Source organism: Silene latifolia, unplaced genomic scaffold (assembly GCF_048544455.1).
Source record: "Silene latifolia isolate original U9 population unplaced genomic scaffold, ASM4854445v1 scaffold_79, whole genome shotgun sequence".
Lineage (NCBI taxonomy): Eukaryota > Viridiplantae > Streptophyta > Magnoliopsida > Caryophyllales > Caryophyllaceae > Silene > Silene latifolia.
Window position 1 is genome coordinate 3,026,133 of NW_027413701.1, and position 16,968 is coordinate 3,043,100.

At 32.4% G+C, this 16,968-nt stretch overlaps 1 protein-coding gene and 2 long non-coding RNA genes across 3 annotated transcripts; 1 reads left to right on the forward strand and 2 right to left on the reverse strand.

The window, feature by feature from the left end:
* Window positions 1-636: 636 nt before the first annotated feature.
* LOC141640367 (uncharacterized) lies at window positions 637-7,717 on the reverse strand. The gene is made up of 2 exons (XR_012542977.1): window positions 7,349-7,717; window positions 637-2,908 (listed from the first exon to the last, which is right to left on the reverse strand). It is a non-coding gene; the product is annotated as an uncharacterized LOC141640367 (long non-coding RNA).
* LOC141640368 (uncharacterized) lies at window positions 1,261-3,304 on the forward strand. The gene is made up of 2 exons (XR_012542978.1): window positions 1,261-2,313; window positions 2,387-3,304. It is a non-coding gene; the product is annotated as an uncharacterized LOC141640368 (long non-coding RNA).
* Window positions 7,718-12,526: 4,809 nt separating the features above from the next.
* On the reverse strand, window positions 12,527-14,392 carry LOC141640434 (F-box/LRR-repeat protein At3g59190-like). The gene is made up of 3 exons (XM_074449238.1): window positions 13,430-14,392; window positions 12,987-13,136; window positions 12,527-12,856 (listed from the first exon to the last, which is right to left on the reverse strand). The coding sequence occupies exons 1-3, from the start codon at window positions 14,390-14,392 to the stop codon at window positions 12,527-12,529; spliced, it is 1,443 nt and encodes a 480-aa protein (XP_074305339.1).
* Between the last annotated feature and the right edge of the window lie 2,576 nt (window positions 14,393-16,968).

Consider the following 16,968-nt stretch of genomic DNA (forward strand, 5'->3'; position numbering starts at 1 on the left):
TCATAATAGGACACTAGCAATCCCGACTCACCTCCCTCCCGGGTTCGTGACTCGGACTCCCTAACACAAATATTGGTCAAGGTCATTAAGTCTACGATAGATTCCTCGTCTTTCCAACCCTTTTCCCAAAGGTGAAGGTCAAACCGGTTCCCAAAGGCACCCTTTTTAGGTTCTCCCTCTCGGGTTCAACCCAAATCGACAAGGAATGTAAATGGATAGTCAATTGTGGACCTAACCAATTTCCATTGGTGGACAAGGGTCTACAATCAACCAAATTCCCAAATAAAACATTAACAAATTAACCCCTTTGGTAACCCCACTAATTTCCCCTTGACAACTAATTTAAATGGAATTAATTAGGTTAATTACTCATGTTAGTGTCTAATCGCATCCTAGTAAATAAATTACTCACTAATCATATTCAATCCAACACAAGACACATTTATACTTGCTTTAAACATGGTATTAAACAAAGTAAAGTGATAAAGATTGAACCTTTAACAACTAATCTCAAAACTAAACATGAATAAATTTACACTAATCCTAATAAGAGTAATAAAGGCTACAACTTGACTAATTAAAGTACTTAAACTAATTAAAAACATAACAATAATTAAATGACAATAAGAAAAATGGAGAAAATAAATGATACCAAACTTGTATTAAAAGGAATGAGAAGGTAAATCTTCATACAATTATTGTAACTTGAGAAGATAAACTAGCTTGATTTTAAGAACAATAAAGGGAAGATTGGTGAATTTTTGTGATTTTTGAAGAGATCCTCCTCTCTGCCTATTGTCTGCTCCCGTCTTTCTGCCTTCTGCTCAGCCGAAAACACACCAAAAATCTGACGGCTGCCTTACCCTTCCACACTCAGGACCCCCCTCCTGTTTTCGTCTTTCTGCCTACCAATACACCAAAATCCAGCTGCCCTTTACATTTCTCCTTTTTCTCGGGCTCAATGAATAGTGGACTGGTGGTATTCTTTTTGTTTGGGCCAAAGAGCAAGAAATGGTGAGTTATTGCCCAATCACATGGAGCCTTCAAACAAAAATCAAGTTGGGAATAAGGGGACATAGCTCATGAGCTAGTCACGTGAATTTCACCCAACCAAAAATTAGACTTTGATCCATCTAGTTTATTTCGGTTTTCGTTCCATTTGGTACCTATAAAACAAAACGACAAAAACAGTACCACAAATTCCGACATAATATATAAAATAACACATTATTATGTAAACTAGTTAATATGATACTAAGTCCTAAAATAAGTACATAATGCTAAATCGTGTTATTAATTTGAACAAATACGAGATAAAATATGGGTTAAAAACAAGTAAAATAACGTGTTATCAAACCACTTTTTAGTAAATTTACGTGTTGCTGAGCTACTTGGCTCATTATGCAGTGAGTTAATAATGCTTGGCGCATCACTGTTTGTCGTTGATGGTAAACTTCGCAAGTTGTCATCGATACTTTACACTAAGTCACAACAAACATTATACTATAAAATAATCAAATTACTGATTATTTGTCATATCCGATAATATATTTCTCGTTTTTCTTCATTTCCGATATTTCTTTCTTTCATGTGATTCCTCACTTCAACACTTTTCCATTTGATAAATTACAATATATTCTTTTAAAATGAAAACAATGACCAAAACAGTTCAAGATAAAACTAATTTTGAAGATAAAAATATTTGAAAACAAAATGGTGTCATTTTCTCTTTTTGGGCATCCTCCAAGTACTCTCCGGATTAAATATGGACTCAATCGGATGATTGTACATTTACTTGGAAAAAAAAAAGGTAACTGAATGGTTGTACATTTATTTGGAAATAAAAAAGTAAATGAATGGGATTGAATCAATATATATATATAAAAGAGGCTTTTTTCAGGCAATTCTAGAGACTCCAAGTTTTTCAAAACACTATTTCTATTTTGAAATAAATAAATAATTAAAAGATAATTTAATTTGATTAATAACAATAAAGATAAAATAACACATTAAATTTGAATCTCTATCCTTAACTTATTAGAGTTTGTGTTGGAATCATAAAAAGAGAATTGACATATGTATATAAGTAAAAAGTTACATCTTCAATTCCTACCCGCCATTCTTTGTCTATGATTTCTTAGTGCCTATCCCTCATTCTTTATCTATGATTTGTTATTTTGTTAGTGTGGTCATGTATGCACATTATTGTTTTATTTTTATCATTGTCAAGTTATTTTATCTTTTTGAACTCACTTTACTTAAACGTTTTTTCAATGCAGAATATCAACGATGCATATTTCAACAGATATTACGGTATGTTTTACTTCTTCTATACACCGTATTTATAATTTACGAGTACAAATCTTTTAATTTTAATTTGTGTCAGGGGAAGATATGTGCAAACAAACATGGTTTGAACTGGTGGAACTGTGGAAGTGGTCCGGTAAGTAAGACTTTTTTTCGAGTAATTTGGTAGTCTCTAAGTTTTTTTTTATTTCTTTATTAATTCTTTTTTGGCACATATACTCTATAAGTTTCAAAATTCATTCTCTGGCCATAGAATCTGATATGTTTTATGATTATAGTTTGCAAATTTATAAGTATGTAGTGTGTGCATTGTGATTATGGTATTAACAATAATAGCTTTTGATTTTTTCTTCTACCTTGGGATGAAAGAATCATTTACATAGACCATACATATAATTTGAGTCAAAATCCTCTCTATTTCTTGGATTGTAAGTATTTGAATGGTATTAACAATAATACTTTTTCTTTTCAGTTAGCGTTGGGTAATCCAATGGGAAAATGGAGAGCATAGTTCAGGATTCTTACCTCCTGGTGTCCCATCCCTGAATGGCTTCGACGATGGAAAAATCGAGTTCAATGAGTTTTTTAAGCTTCCTGTCACCTTACATGGAAAAAATACTCAGGGTTTTCAGAAGAATAACTTGGATTTCAACCTGTATGGGCCGAAAAAAGATAAGGCGATAAAGGGTCAATTGTTAGGTACTGCAAGTATAAATCTTGCAGAATTCGGGATTATTAAGGATGCGCAGACGATTACTGCTCCGATTACAATTATGAAAGTATCGAAAGATGCTTATCCTGTTCTGTATGTACAGATACAGCCTTTTGATAATGATGGTATTGAATCTGTTCTGAGAATGATGAGTGAAGATTGTGACGATGATGAGATCGCTTCTATTACTGATGATGATGACTCGAGGACTCCGACTGGTTTTGCAGCCGGGAATTCGACTTTTAAGATGGATGAAATGCTCAGCTTTGTCAATCTAATCGTCTATATTCATGAATAGATGAATGATAATTATATAAATTTAAAGAAAAATGAGTTTCAAGTCATTTAAATTTAAATATCGTGATTTATAAAACCGTAAAAAAACCAACGGCATAAATTTGCCGTACAAGAACTCCATGGGCATGCTCAAGAAATAATGATACACTAATAAATAATGCAGGGATGCAATACAAGAAGGAAGGAAACCATCTTATTATATACTATGAGGCAAACAACACGAGAAAAATCGACAATGAAACTACACATGACACTAATACGTGTATCAATTAGTGTAGCTACGTTAAATTCCTACTGCTTCAAATTTATGTATGCAAACAAGATTAGAGGAGAAAACTGACTTAGCATTGATGACCTTTGAGAGTATATAATAGTAGAAAATATAAGAAAAATGAGAGTTCAAATTGAGAAAATTGGAATTGTGTATTTTTCTTCGAAAGTAGTTAATAATGACTCAAATTATACAAAGATGAGAATTCTTATTAACACAAATACTTGTGTAAAATGTTTTACACAAATTTATCATTAAACAAGATCTTTATGTGTATTTTTTTTCGAAAGTAGTTAATAATGACTCAAATTATACAAAGATGAGAAATTGGGGATTTTTTTGGGGGGAGGATTATACATTTGGGATTGGTTTTTGGGAATGAAAAGGACATACTCACACTAACGTATTCACTTGGGGGTTTGCAGATTAATTTTCTTTTATTTTTCCCCTTTTCAAGTAAATTCAATAATTTACGACTTACTGTTACCGGTTAGTTTCCCTTAGGACGGATAGTATCATTTCACTCGAAAATATAAGACAACACATCTTAAGTAAGGATTAGTTACTAAACCCTATATATACCCAAAAGTGGTACTCTAATTATTTTTAATTCCAACTTGATTGAAACATGATGTTAATGTTTATAATTTCCTTCGACTGTTTTATTTGCCTTCAATTTTAATAGTATTAACGAAAATTTATAATTGTGAACAACGTTTAAAATGGTAAAAAAGTTCCACAACAATTAAAGGAGAGTCAAATTTGAAACCCGTGCAACGCACGGGCACAAAATCTAGTATATAATATAGTAATGTTTTATGAGAGGAAATAAAGAGGATCCATTTTGATTGGTAATAGGGCGGATAAGTGACTCTTTGAAGCACTTTTAATTTGCTAGTAGTGAAGCGGTTGGAGCCGATTTCTTTGTCCAACTAAGGATTTGTACGTATAAATTTGAGACTTTTCAACTCATCCAAACCCATAATCTGATTGATTGAGCTTCAGTTTCCAAACTTCCAAATTTTAAGGAGATCATTTCTTATAGGAAGCAAAAGAAAAATTGCAGAGGAACAATTGGAAAAAGCTTACTCTGTACATTTTATTTCTTTGCAAATTGTCTTGTAAAAGTATCAAGAAGAAACAAATGGCGGAGTGAATGTGTGAGCAAAAGAATTCTACTGTATATATTTATAGTACGCATCGATAAAGGAGGTATGCGTTGAACATCGAATATGGACAATTTATAGAGATGTTGATATTAATATTTTAATAAGACCTTTTCAATACTCCGAAATTCTCGATGTGATGAAATACTTGGAATATATCCATTGAACATAATCTTTCGTTTACTTTGAATATATAGCTTGGAAAGATACAATTCTATGTATCCGGCAGATTATCTATCTTTGGTTAATGACCAAATTTTATATATCAAATTATCGTAATTGTAGTTTGTAATTTTATAATACATTTATTAAACTTTAATTAATACTTTACTGAGATTTACATAGTATTTATTATGTTTATATTTAATGTTCTGTTGTAATTAATACTTGTATTTAATGCTGGGTTGACACGTGGCGCATCCATAACGCTTCAACCCAGTTTTATATATATATACTAGATTTAATGCCTGTGCGATGCACAGGCCTAGAAGTAATATTCTATTGTATATGGCGCAGTACTCCATAAATTGTTAAATGTTAAGGCGTATTATCTAACATTTTTGTGAAAAGCATTTTTTTGTAACTTTTTTTAATTAAACTCATTCTCACTTCTCTTCATTGAGATATTGCTACATTTTTTTTTTTTAAAAAAAGAAAGTTCTCGCTATACTCACATATTCAAAATTACGATATCAAAGGCTAGTGATGATCATCATTGTTCATGGCCTTGAAAACACTTACAGTAGTTCTTATGTACTATCAGAAGTAATTGTATCTTTCTTATTCTACTGAAAATTAGTACGTGTAAATACCGACATTTAGTCGTGCATATGAAAATCTAAATTATAATTCATGCAATAGTCAAAACTTTTATCATATAGAGTTACTTTGTATATTTGTAGTGTTTGGTTTCCAGTAAGTGGTAAAATTTGAATAATAAAGCGACCGTTAGAGATAAACAAAGCTCTTGGTCAAGGTGGGACTGTAATTATAGAACGGATTCTTGCTTGATCGAACAAATTTAATTTACAATGATCTAGATTACATTATTATTTATTAACATTAGTCCGTAAAATAAGCTATATATACCTGTATGGATGAGTTGGTGGATTGGGAGACGACAATATATAATACACACATTCATTCTGATTTAAATTCCTTGAGTTTTTTATTCTCGGCAAACATTAGTCGTTAGTGTTTTATATATACATGGCATCTAATTAAGATAGATGATGATAAAGCTATAATAGAGAATGCAGTTAGTCATAAAAACTCTACCTCATCTGGTTGGTCAAGAGCGGATCATAGATTTCTACATAAAAACTCTACTCAACCATGTTAATATGATCCGAGTACATTATAGATTTTTTTATATTTCACCCAAGCTATAATATTCCTTTCTACTTATATTTTAATTATTTGTATGATGCATAATTTTTTTTTTGAAATCCCAAAATGGGTTGTCTTATATATCAAGATCAATACTAACAAAGTTTTGAGCCGAACGAGGTAACTCTCCGACCCATATCTTCCTACAAAGATGCATTGAACCCCAATGAGCAAGTTCGTGCGCCACTCACAAACGACCAAACAATACAATCAAAAAAGTTATAAAAGAGATAAATATCATCTAAAACCAAATGAAAATCACTCCGTCCAGTCGATTTTCCCTTCAACGCGTCAATCAAACTCTTGCAATAAAAAACCAAAATATGATGCATATTTTGGTTAAACTAAAAATAATCTAGGCAGTTTATAAAAGTTAGACTCAATAATATTGTCACAAAATTCAACTTTTAATGAGAGGCTTAGAGCGAAAAAAAACTTTTAAAGAGAGGAAGTTAAATAGTTTACAATTGTTATTCTTGTGATCTTTCGAAATAATAGTTCTTCATAAAAACAAAAAATAGGATAATTAGAACAGACTTAAAGTGAGAACTACTCACTTAATAGAATTCCGAAATAATCTCTCTCTACTTTTTTGCGTCTATTTTCTCACTTAATAGAGTTCCGAAATAATCTCTCTACGTTTTTGCGTCTATTTCCTCTTACCAATTTTCCTTGTAGTTAGAGTATTCTAACGATGTGGATTCTCCCCCATAACATTGAGGTAGTGCAAAACACCTTTTTAAGATATATCGATTTCACAAATTATATAATAAGGTATGGTGTTACGTTGCAAGGTAATTAGTCTTTGTTTATCATATACGTAAATATTCAGTCCATAAGACATTGTTACGTACTAATGTCCCTCGGCATACTCATTAACTCATACTCCCTCCCATTCAAAATAAACCTCCCTATTTCCTTTTCCGTCTATTCACAATAACCTCCCTATTTCCTTTTTTGGTAAGTGTTTGTGTGGTCCAAATTTAATTGTATGGTGGGGTAGTGTATTTGTGTGGTTCAAATTTAATTATATGGTGGGGTAGTGTGTTTCCTTAATATTTGTGCCAAAATGAAATGGGAGGTTTATTGTGAATGGGAGGGAGTAGTATATAACAACCGTCTTACTTAGCATGAAAGATGCCTATTTGGATTGTAGATGTTCTTAATACAGCATACCACCATACACATTTGTAACAACCGTCTTACCTTAGGAAGGTCATCACCAAGGCACCAACCATGGCACCATGGATGACCTATTTAGATGATGATTTAATTCTCCGGGAACCTAATAGTTGTGCCTGCTGCCCTGCCTGTTCTGTAGCGATCTCATTCCTACCAAAATAAGACATATATATTAGTATAATCCGTGTATATTAAGATATGCAAATAGTGCAAGCACAACAATGCAACGATGAATTACAAACTTTACGGAAAGATAAAAGCTACAAAAATTCATGCAGTAAACATTAAAATGGATTTGTATATATTTCATAAATAAAAGGGTTAAAGAAGGCGTATTTATATCAACCGTGCATGAAGTAGTGTTTGTATTAGTTTAGGAATTTATCATGTATATTGCCTTGCTGCCAGCTCTTGATAGAATTTAGCTTTACGTAATTCACAAGGTTGTATACTTGTATGGGAGTTTTATTCAATCAACAATTCTTCAGCTATATAGATTTTATGTATGGTTGAGTGTAATGTTATTTTATTAGTTTCACTAAAAGTTGGACTCTCACACATTGGTCGAAAGTTATTTCATAAAGTTGGAGACTCTATAAACGCTCGAAAAAAGCTTCCTTTAATAATATAGATAGATATAAGATCTCGTCATGCATGCTTATAGTGCTCGAGTGGGCTTCGGACCTTCCCTGCTGACTTCTCGAGTTCATATATGTTTCAGTGCATAGATTATCACTTTGCCCTCCACTCTCATTACAATACCAAAAGGACTGGAATCAATATATATAACTAAAGGAGGCATTTTTTTTCTAATTATACTATTAACATTAGAATTAGGAGATAATTAATTATTTACAATTTTTCTATTATAATTAGGAATATAATTTTCCTATTAGAAATGAGAAATAATTAATTATTTTACAATTTTCCTATTAGAAATAGGAAATAAATTAACAATTTATTAAGGATTTTTTTCCCTAATTATACTATTAGAATTAGGAGATAATAATATTTAAAAATTTTCTATTATAATTAGGAATATGATTTTCCTATTAGAAATGAGAATTAATTAATTATTTTATAATTTTATAATTAGAAACAGGAAATAAATTAATTATCAACAATTTATTAATATTAAAAAAACTATTCATTAGTAGTTGTTCACTTTTTATTAAATTAGAAGGAAAAAAACCTTTGATATATTTATAATATCCAATTTTATAACAACTTCCGATTAAAAAAAATGAGGTATTATCAGGCTAAAAGGCCCTAGGCCGAACTGAGTTGTGACAAAAAATGTGCATGTCTAATACGTACTACATGGAATTTACTCATGTAAGGGTAAAATGAACGCTGAAATATGCCCTTACGTCTTTTGTTATTGCTAATGTCATATTTAATTATACATAATACGAAGTTTATTTTTCAAATGTCATATGTATTTCTCCTACTAAGTTTAAAGTTATTTCCCTCACAATACACTTCAACTTCTATTGATAATTTATTATTATGTTATTTACATTCATTTGTCATTATATAAAAGTATATTAATCAAAATTTAAATAAGATATTCACAAATTACTGATAAGTACAAAATTTGATATCTATTTTTCAAGGAGTATTAAAAGATAAAGAAAGTTAATGCTAATTTGCGAATCGAAATATCATATTATGACAAATGAGTAAATGTTCTGAAAAACTTTATTTTGCGATTGTTTTACAATTTAAAGTAAAAATGATACCATGAGTAATAAAATAGATTTGAATGAGGCTTGAAGGTAAATTAGATGCACTTATTATAGAAATATGATAAGGTTAAGATTCAATTCAAGCAACGATCAATATTAAAAAAAAGTCATGAAAAACACATAAGAGTAGTCTTTCCTTAACATAGTGAAGACCGTCTCTCTCAAGCTTTTCTTCTGACAAATTTACATGCATAAAAAACGGTACTATTTAATTATATGGAGCAAAATAATTATTGTTGATGCTATAATTTTTTTTTTTTTTTTTTTTTTTTTTTTTGTAAATTGAGAACATCATCACTATAATTTAGGGAGAGATACGAATTGGGGAAGGGTGAGACATATTCGTCATGCATAATACGATGCTTTAACCACCTTTAGGCAAAAATATAAAAATAAATGAAAAAAATTAAACCTAAAAGGGGGTCACGTACTTGTCAACTCTTCTATAGTTCTCTACCGCATTAATATTCTCATGAAGTTTATGACATTTATTTCACAATAATAAAAAATGATTACACTGCTTCATACAATTTGTGATTTATAATTTTAGCTAACTTATTTGAACTTGCTTAAGTTTATATATTTTAAGTGAAGAATATTAATTATAAATATGATAAAGATAAAATTTGATCTTTAATTTCCTCAGAGATAAAAAAAAAACTTGGATTTTTATTTTCTTATAATATACTCCGTACTAATTAAAGGTCATAATGTAAAACATGAAATTACACCACAATCTACTATTTCAATCCGTCGATGATCAACACTCAAAATAGCACATTTGTTATTTACATAGTGTAAAAACTTTCAAAATGCTAAAAAAAATGTTCAATCTGTCGTTATCAAACAAAACCTATGTTTCTGCATTTTTTTGTCATGTTCAACTTAATATTTACGGAATGTAAAATGATGAAGTTTAGAAAGTAGCAGTTAGTTTTCTGTTAGTTAGATGGACTTTTCAAGAGAGAGATGAAAGCTTTGCATTTTAGACTGTTTTATGTGTGAACCGAAGGGATTAAGTAGTGGGCTAAAGGTTGTTTTGAAAGGGAATGAGGTTGATTGCGACCAGTTGGTTGACTACAGTTTTTCCTTACTAGATCTAGAAAGGGGATAATAATTATGAGATAATAAAGTTTGAAGAAAAATGGACAATAAAAATGAGATGGAGGTAGTAAGATTTATTTATGCAAAATGAAATAAATAGCAAAGTTCGTGTATATATATAATATTCAAACTTATTCAGTTTACAAACATAGTACCCAAACACTTTGTTTGAGTATCTGGAATGGAGGTAGGGAAGGGGACGAGAAAAAGACTAGAAAGAGAAAGAGAGAGAGATAAGAGGGAAGATTGTTTCTTAAACTTTTCTTTGTTAAAAGAGAAATAAATTGTCTTCGATAAGGGAGACGGGGGTCCATATCATCTAGAGTAAAGATGGGTGTTTCATGGAGGTGAATGTGATTTATGACTTCTTAGATGTAAAACGTGGCAGAAAGGTAGTGATAGTGGTAGTGGATTGGAGGTTGTTTCAAGTAGTAAGAACTAATCACAGTGGCCGATGTTTTATTTTGTGGGTAAATTAGTGGGGCGGAGGGAGGGTGCATTTGTGGAGGGTGACGAGTTTAACGAAGATAGTGATAATAAGTAAGGTTATTTATCAGCAAAATATCACTTGCATTAAAACATATAGATAACATGAATAATAACAAAAACCTCAAAAGATCATATTGATAAACTTAATTTTGACCCCATCATTCCAAATAAAAGTAAAATCTTAATTCTAACAACATTGTCGAGAGAAATGATTAATTTCCATTGGATTGTGGATTTTTCTAGAAGTAGGGGTTTAAATTTTCACTTGGTTGGATAAATTTGAGAGAAGTTTCGAAGACAAGGATCGATCTTCTAGGATGAGATTGTTTTAGATCATGTGTGTGAATATGAAAGAAAAATAGGGGTCTGCGTGAACGATTTTGTTTCAAATGAGAAGATGGGGGCAAGACTATTGTTATAGGGGGTGTCATAACTCATAAGCAGTCCCAACCATGTAGTATTGCGTTGGAATTTGGTTCACATTCAAAGGTACGTCTATAGTTTGACCGGGAGATATAACATTTAACTATCTGTAAATGTTTTTACGTAAACATCATTTGACCCAACAATGATTAAATTATGGTTGTTATTCTAAAGAAGGATATTTGTTGCATCATTGAGTTGATTATGCAAAGTAGATATTATTGTTTTCCTTGACCAATTGAAAAACAAACAGGTATTAATGAACAAAATCTAAAAATTCTCAGTCCCAAGTATCATATATATATATATATATATATATATAAACTTCATATTGGTTTTATTTTCCTAAAAAACAACATTGTCGAGAGTAAGGGTTAGTTTCCATTGGATGGTGGATTTTTCTAGAAGTAGGGGTTTAGTTTTTCACTTGGCTGGATAAATTTGAGATAAGTTTCGGAGACAAGGATCGATCTTTCAAGAGATGAGATTGTTTTAGATCATGTGTGTGAATAGGGAAGAAAAATAGGAGTCTGCGTGAAAGATTTTATTTCAAATGAGAAGATGGGGCCAAGACTATTGATATATATATATATATATATATATATATATATATATATATATATAGAGAGAGAGAGAGAGAGAGAGAGAGAGAGAGAGAGAGAGAGAGAGAGAGAGAGAGAGGGGTCATAAGCAGCCTTAGCCATGTAGTATTGTGTCGGAATTTTGTTCACATTCAAACGTACTTCTATAGTTTGACTGGGAGATATAACATTCTAACTACCTCTAAATGTTTTTACATAATTACAATTTGATCGAACAATGATTAAATTATGGTTGTTATTCAAAAGAAGGAGATTTGTTGCATCATTGAGTTGATTACGTAGAGTAAATATTATTGTTTTCCTTGACCAATTGAAAAACAAACAGGTATTAATGAACAAATTCTAAAAACTATCGGTCTAAGTATCATATATATATATATGAACTTCATATTGGTTTTATTTTCCTAAAAAAAACACTCTTTTATTCTTATGTCAATATTATGTTAACGGTAATTATATGTTGATCATGCGACATACATAAAATCTTAAACATGAACGATGTACTGTATGTCTATATTCCATTTTATTGTGAAATTTATCACATATTATTTTAATATCCGTGCAACGCACGGGCAAGAAAACTAGTTACTCTATAAAAGTAAGGAAAACGTAAATTAGCAAAAAACCAAAATAAGCATCAGTAAACTGTATCAAAAGAAATTGAAGAAGAGCAAAGCTTTCTACAAAAAGAAATTAAAAAAGCCTTTTCAACAAAAGGATTAATTGAAGCGGTATACAGAAAGTCGAACAAAAGGTTCAGATGGTAACCAGGAAGAGAAATCAGGAAACTAAAAAAATGAACATAACCCAAGAATTTCATGAGTTACAAAACTAGTTTAGTATAAGGAGGGTTTTAATTTCATTTCTAGTTTGCAATTTCTTGAAGCCTCTGGAAGCATCAACAGGTCCTCACTGATTTTCTGTTCAACTTCCAAATCGAGATCTTTGTTTGTGTAGACGACCAGCCTCCTCAGGACACTTGCATTTCTAAGAAGATGCTCCGTAAGCAACAATGAAACCTTATGCCCACAACAGTTATGCACTTCAATCAATTGGGCCTGCCATGAAAAAGGGTTCAGAGGTATATCTGAAGGTGACGGTGAGTCACAGTAACCGCAGTTATCATCTGAAAAATAGTGATCCGAACAGTAGCAGCAATGAAACCCCTGTAAAATAATTCGTGAAGTGAGAAAAGTACCCGGAGGAAAACAAACTAAAAAAAGTTTTGAAAAACCATTTTAAAAATGAATATGGAATAATTATGAACAAAGCTATAACATCAATTGATGCTCTAACCGTTTCAAAGATGACAGTTTCAAGTTGAGGAGCTTTGTCGACCAAGCTAGTCACATATTTCCACGCCTCATAAGAAAAGTTGCCAATGTGTAATGTTGACAAGCTAGGGAAATCAGGCATCTGATCATCATCATCCAGCGTAAGAATAAACTGTAACATGAACAGAATTTCACTATTATGAATGATCAAAATATGTTTCCGTTTCCAATGAACCCAAAAACTCACTACCCTTTGACGAAATCAAGTAAAAATAACTGAGAGGAAAAATCATTGCATGGCCTCATTGCAATCTCAGAATGCGCCACTCGTAAAAAGCCAATATATGTTGCTAACAAATGTGTAAAGATTCATATATTCGAGTAGACCTCCCTACCCCTCACTTGACGGGATTCCAGGGCGAAATGGTGTAATAAAAAGCTTGAAATACAATCATATGTATATACCTGTACTGAGTCCATCTTAAAACATAATTTTGTGGCTTTAGAAGCAGCGGCTTTTAGAAGTTCACGATCATACTTTACTGATTGCCTGTTATTATCAAGATCATCATATGTACTGCCACCGAAAGTTAGCTCTGCTCTGACAAAAGAGTATGAATGTTTCCATGACGGAACTATGTTTACACCAATATTTAAACTATAAGTTAAATATGTCAGATTAGGGGCGTCAATCTCAAATTTACCCAAGGGAAAAGAACAAAGTTCTATTGTTAGAACTTTGAGCATTCTAGTGCGATGAATAACATGACCATCATAATCACACTCGCAAGTTTTGAGAGTCAATTCTTCAAGCAATGCACAGCTAGAAAACAATCTTTCCAAGGAATCAAAATCAAGGAGCACAACGCGATCTAGGTGAAGGATCTTCAGTTTTGGCAACCATGCTGATATTGGAATTTTGATAGCATAGTACCAACGACCTATCATCTTCAAACTCACTAGTGTTTCACTCATGAAGAAGCCATCAGAATCAGGCGGGCAGTCAGTTTGGATACATAGCTGGTAATGAAGCTCTTGAACGCCCTTTTGTAACGCAAAACTAAACCATCGATTCAAAACTGAAGCATCATAGGTGTTTTGACAGACTAGACTAAATTTCTGTATTGGTGAGATTTTGTGCAATTTCAGCAATTTATTGACAAACTTCTTAAATATTCTAGTTGCTTTTACTCTGCCGTTTGTACCCGGCTTACCAGAACATGGTGCATCATCAAAAGACAGACAAGTCGTCAATGAAAAAAGGTATCTCCATCTGGTTGATAGAATACTAGTGCTCACAGCAGACCTTGTTGGCAGAAATGAAAGCATGTGACCAAGAATATCATCAGGTAAACTACTTAGCCGATCCAAACAATTCCGACTTATTAGGTCTCCTACATGATTACCATGTTTCTTTGATGGTCTCATGGTCTTTACAGGAATCTACCTGAAAGATGCTAGCACAAATAAGTGATAATCATGTTTGTGCACTAGATCGACGGGTGATTTATCACTTTCCCCGTCTGTACTCATTCATTAACAAGCCCTCTTCCTCCTACAACTAGAACATGTGTCCCAACCCGCTTCCCCTTTTGACATATCACTAAAAATAAGATAGTCCTCCCTCCGTTCTAATCATATTTGTGACGTGTCAAGAGGAAAAGCGAGTGATATCTGAGATGGTGTACAAAATAAGACAGCGACTCTTAACCCCTTATTCCAATTTAAACTTCAAGAAAAAATAAAAAAACATTATAAACAAATTCAGCTTTTATATATAATATATTGAGTATGAATTAACCTACTTATATGAAATTTATTCCGATTTCAAATAGTAAGCTACAAACTCAACTCACAAGAATCCTTTCCAAACTAACCCTGGTCGATTTTCACCAATTTTCAAACAATGAAAATTACTCCATATTAAGCAAAGTAATTATTGAGATAAAGGGATCAGAGGTAAATCTCATTCAAGCACAATAATTAAGCAAAGTAATTCTCTAACAAAAAGGGCATCAAGAAAAAGGAGATATTAACAGTTTACTGTTGATGTTCTGTCTCTTCAGAATTCAGATGTTGACCAAAAACCTGATTGCCTAATTGTGTAGGATTCCACATGCTTCTTAATAACTTATTAATCCTTTCATCAAATATAATAATCCTGGTTGACTCTCACCAATCTTCCATGGTACGATTCCTTTATATGATCTGCCATAAAATTGGTTGATGATGTGTCCCGCCCCTTTACCTTTTGACACATCACCCATATAGTGTAGTTTATCACTATTCTAGTATACATCCGAAAGGAAATGCAAGTGATTTATGAGGTGATAACTAAGAAAGTAAGCAACCATTGTAATTAAGCACTTGTTTCCTCTTCCAACACAGACAGTACAACTCAAATCACAAGTATGATCTCAAGCAAAACGAAGTCAATTTAAATTGTAAAGTGTCAACAATGGAAATTGGAACATGATAATTACTTAGATAACATTACATTTACAATAACGAAGTCAATTTAAATTCCGAGTCAAGTGGTCTTAGGTTAGTTATTGTAAGCTGTGTTACTCTGACACGGTGCACGGTGCCGTGTCTGACATGTGTCGGAGTGTCCAACACGGCTATTTTGGGTGAACTTTCCTATTTTGTGGTCTAAATTGAAGTGTCGAAGTGTTGTGCCGTGTCGGACACGCGACACGGCAGCATAGATTGTAAGAGGGTCACACAACTTTTTTCAGAATTAACTCTCTGAATCATACTTGGTAGAAGGAAGAACACAAAGAGAAAGAACAAGAAAAAGAAGAAGAAGAGAGATTAAAGTGGAAAAGTGGTTCAACATTAATAAACATAATAGATATAAGAAAATGGATAGAATAATGGTTCAATAAACATACAGCCCTATGTTTCACTCCATTCCATATCCATCAAAATGAGGGAAATTGCATCAGCGACTCCCTTACGCACCACATTTCTCACTACTGAGGAACTTCTACATAAGACATGCAATGAAAGTTAGGGACGTTCTTGTCAACCTTGTTTATTTCTAGACGACAATCTAACGAAGCCCTTGAAAGGGTCAACAAGTCATTGATAATCTTCAGCTCCTCCTCCGGATTCGGATTAAAATGGCAGATTGTAAAGACGACCAACCTCTTAAGAACACTAGCATTTCTAAGAAGATGCCCCATAAGTGACAAGGAATTCGTATGCCCACAAAAGTTGCGCACTTCAATCACTTGGGGGTGACATGAAAAAGGGACCAAAGCCTCTAGAGGGATGTCTGAAGGTGGCTGGTAGTTACAGGCACATCGATCCGGATAGTAATGTCCTGATGAACATTGGCAGCAATGAAATCCCTGGATAACAAATCCATGAAGTGAGAAAAAAAAGGGGATAAAAAAACATCCGTTTTACACACTCTTGTGTAAGACGGCCTAGCGCAAGAACTTTTATAGTTATAAACTAATAAAGCTATATTATTAGTTGATGCTAACCGATCCAAAGATGACAGTTTCAAGTTGAGGAGATTTGTCAATCAAGCTTGTCACATATTTCCATGAATCGTAAGGACAGTCTGATAGCCGTAATCTCGACAGGCTATGAAAATAAGGCATCAGTTCGTCGCCACCCAAAGTGTGAAGAATCTGCACCATAAAATTTTAAAGAGCGTTAAAAATATGTTTCCATTTTCAACGAACCCAGAGACACTATTTTCTTTTACTCCTGATTCTGACCTAATAAAGGAAAATACAAATCATATGTATAAAAAACACATACCATTTGTGAGTCCATTTCAAAAGATAATTTTGTGGCTTTATAGGCAGCGGCTTTTAGAAGTTCGAGGTCATACTCGACTAAATCCTCACTAGCATCATAATCATCATATGTATAGCACTTAAAGCTTAGTTCTGCCTGGATAAAAGAGCACGAATATTTCCACGACGGAACAATTTTTACACCAATATTTGAACTGTAAGTTAAATATGCCAGATTAGGGGCATCAA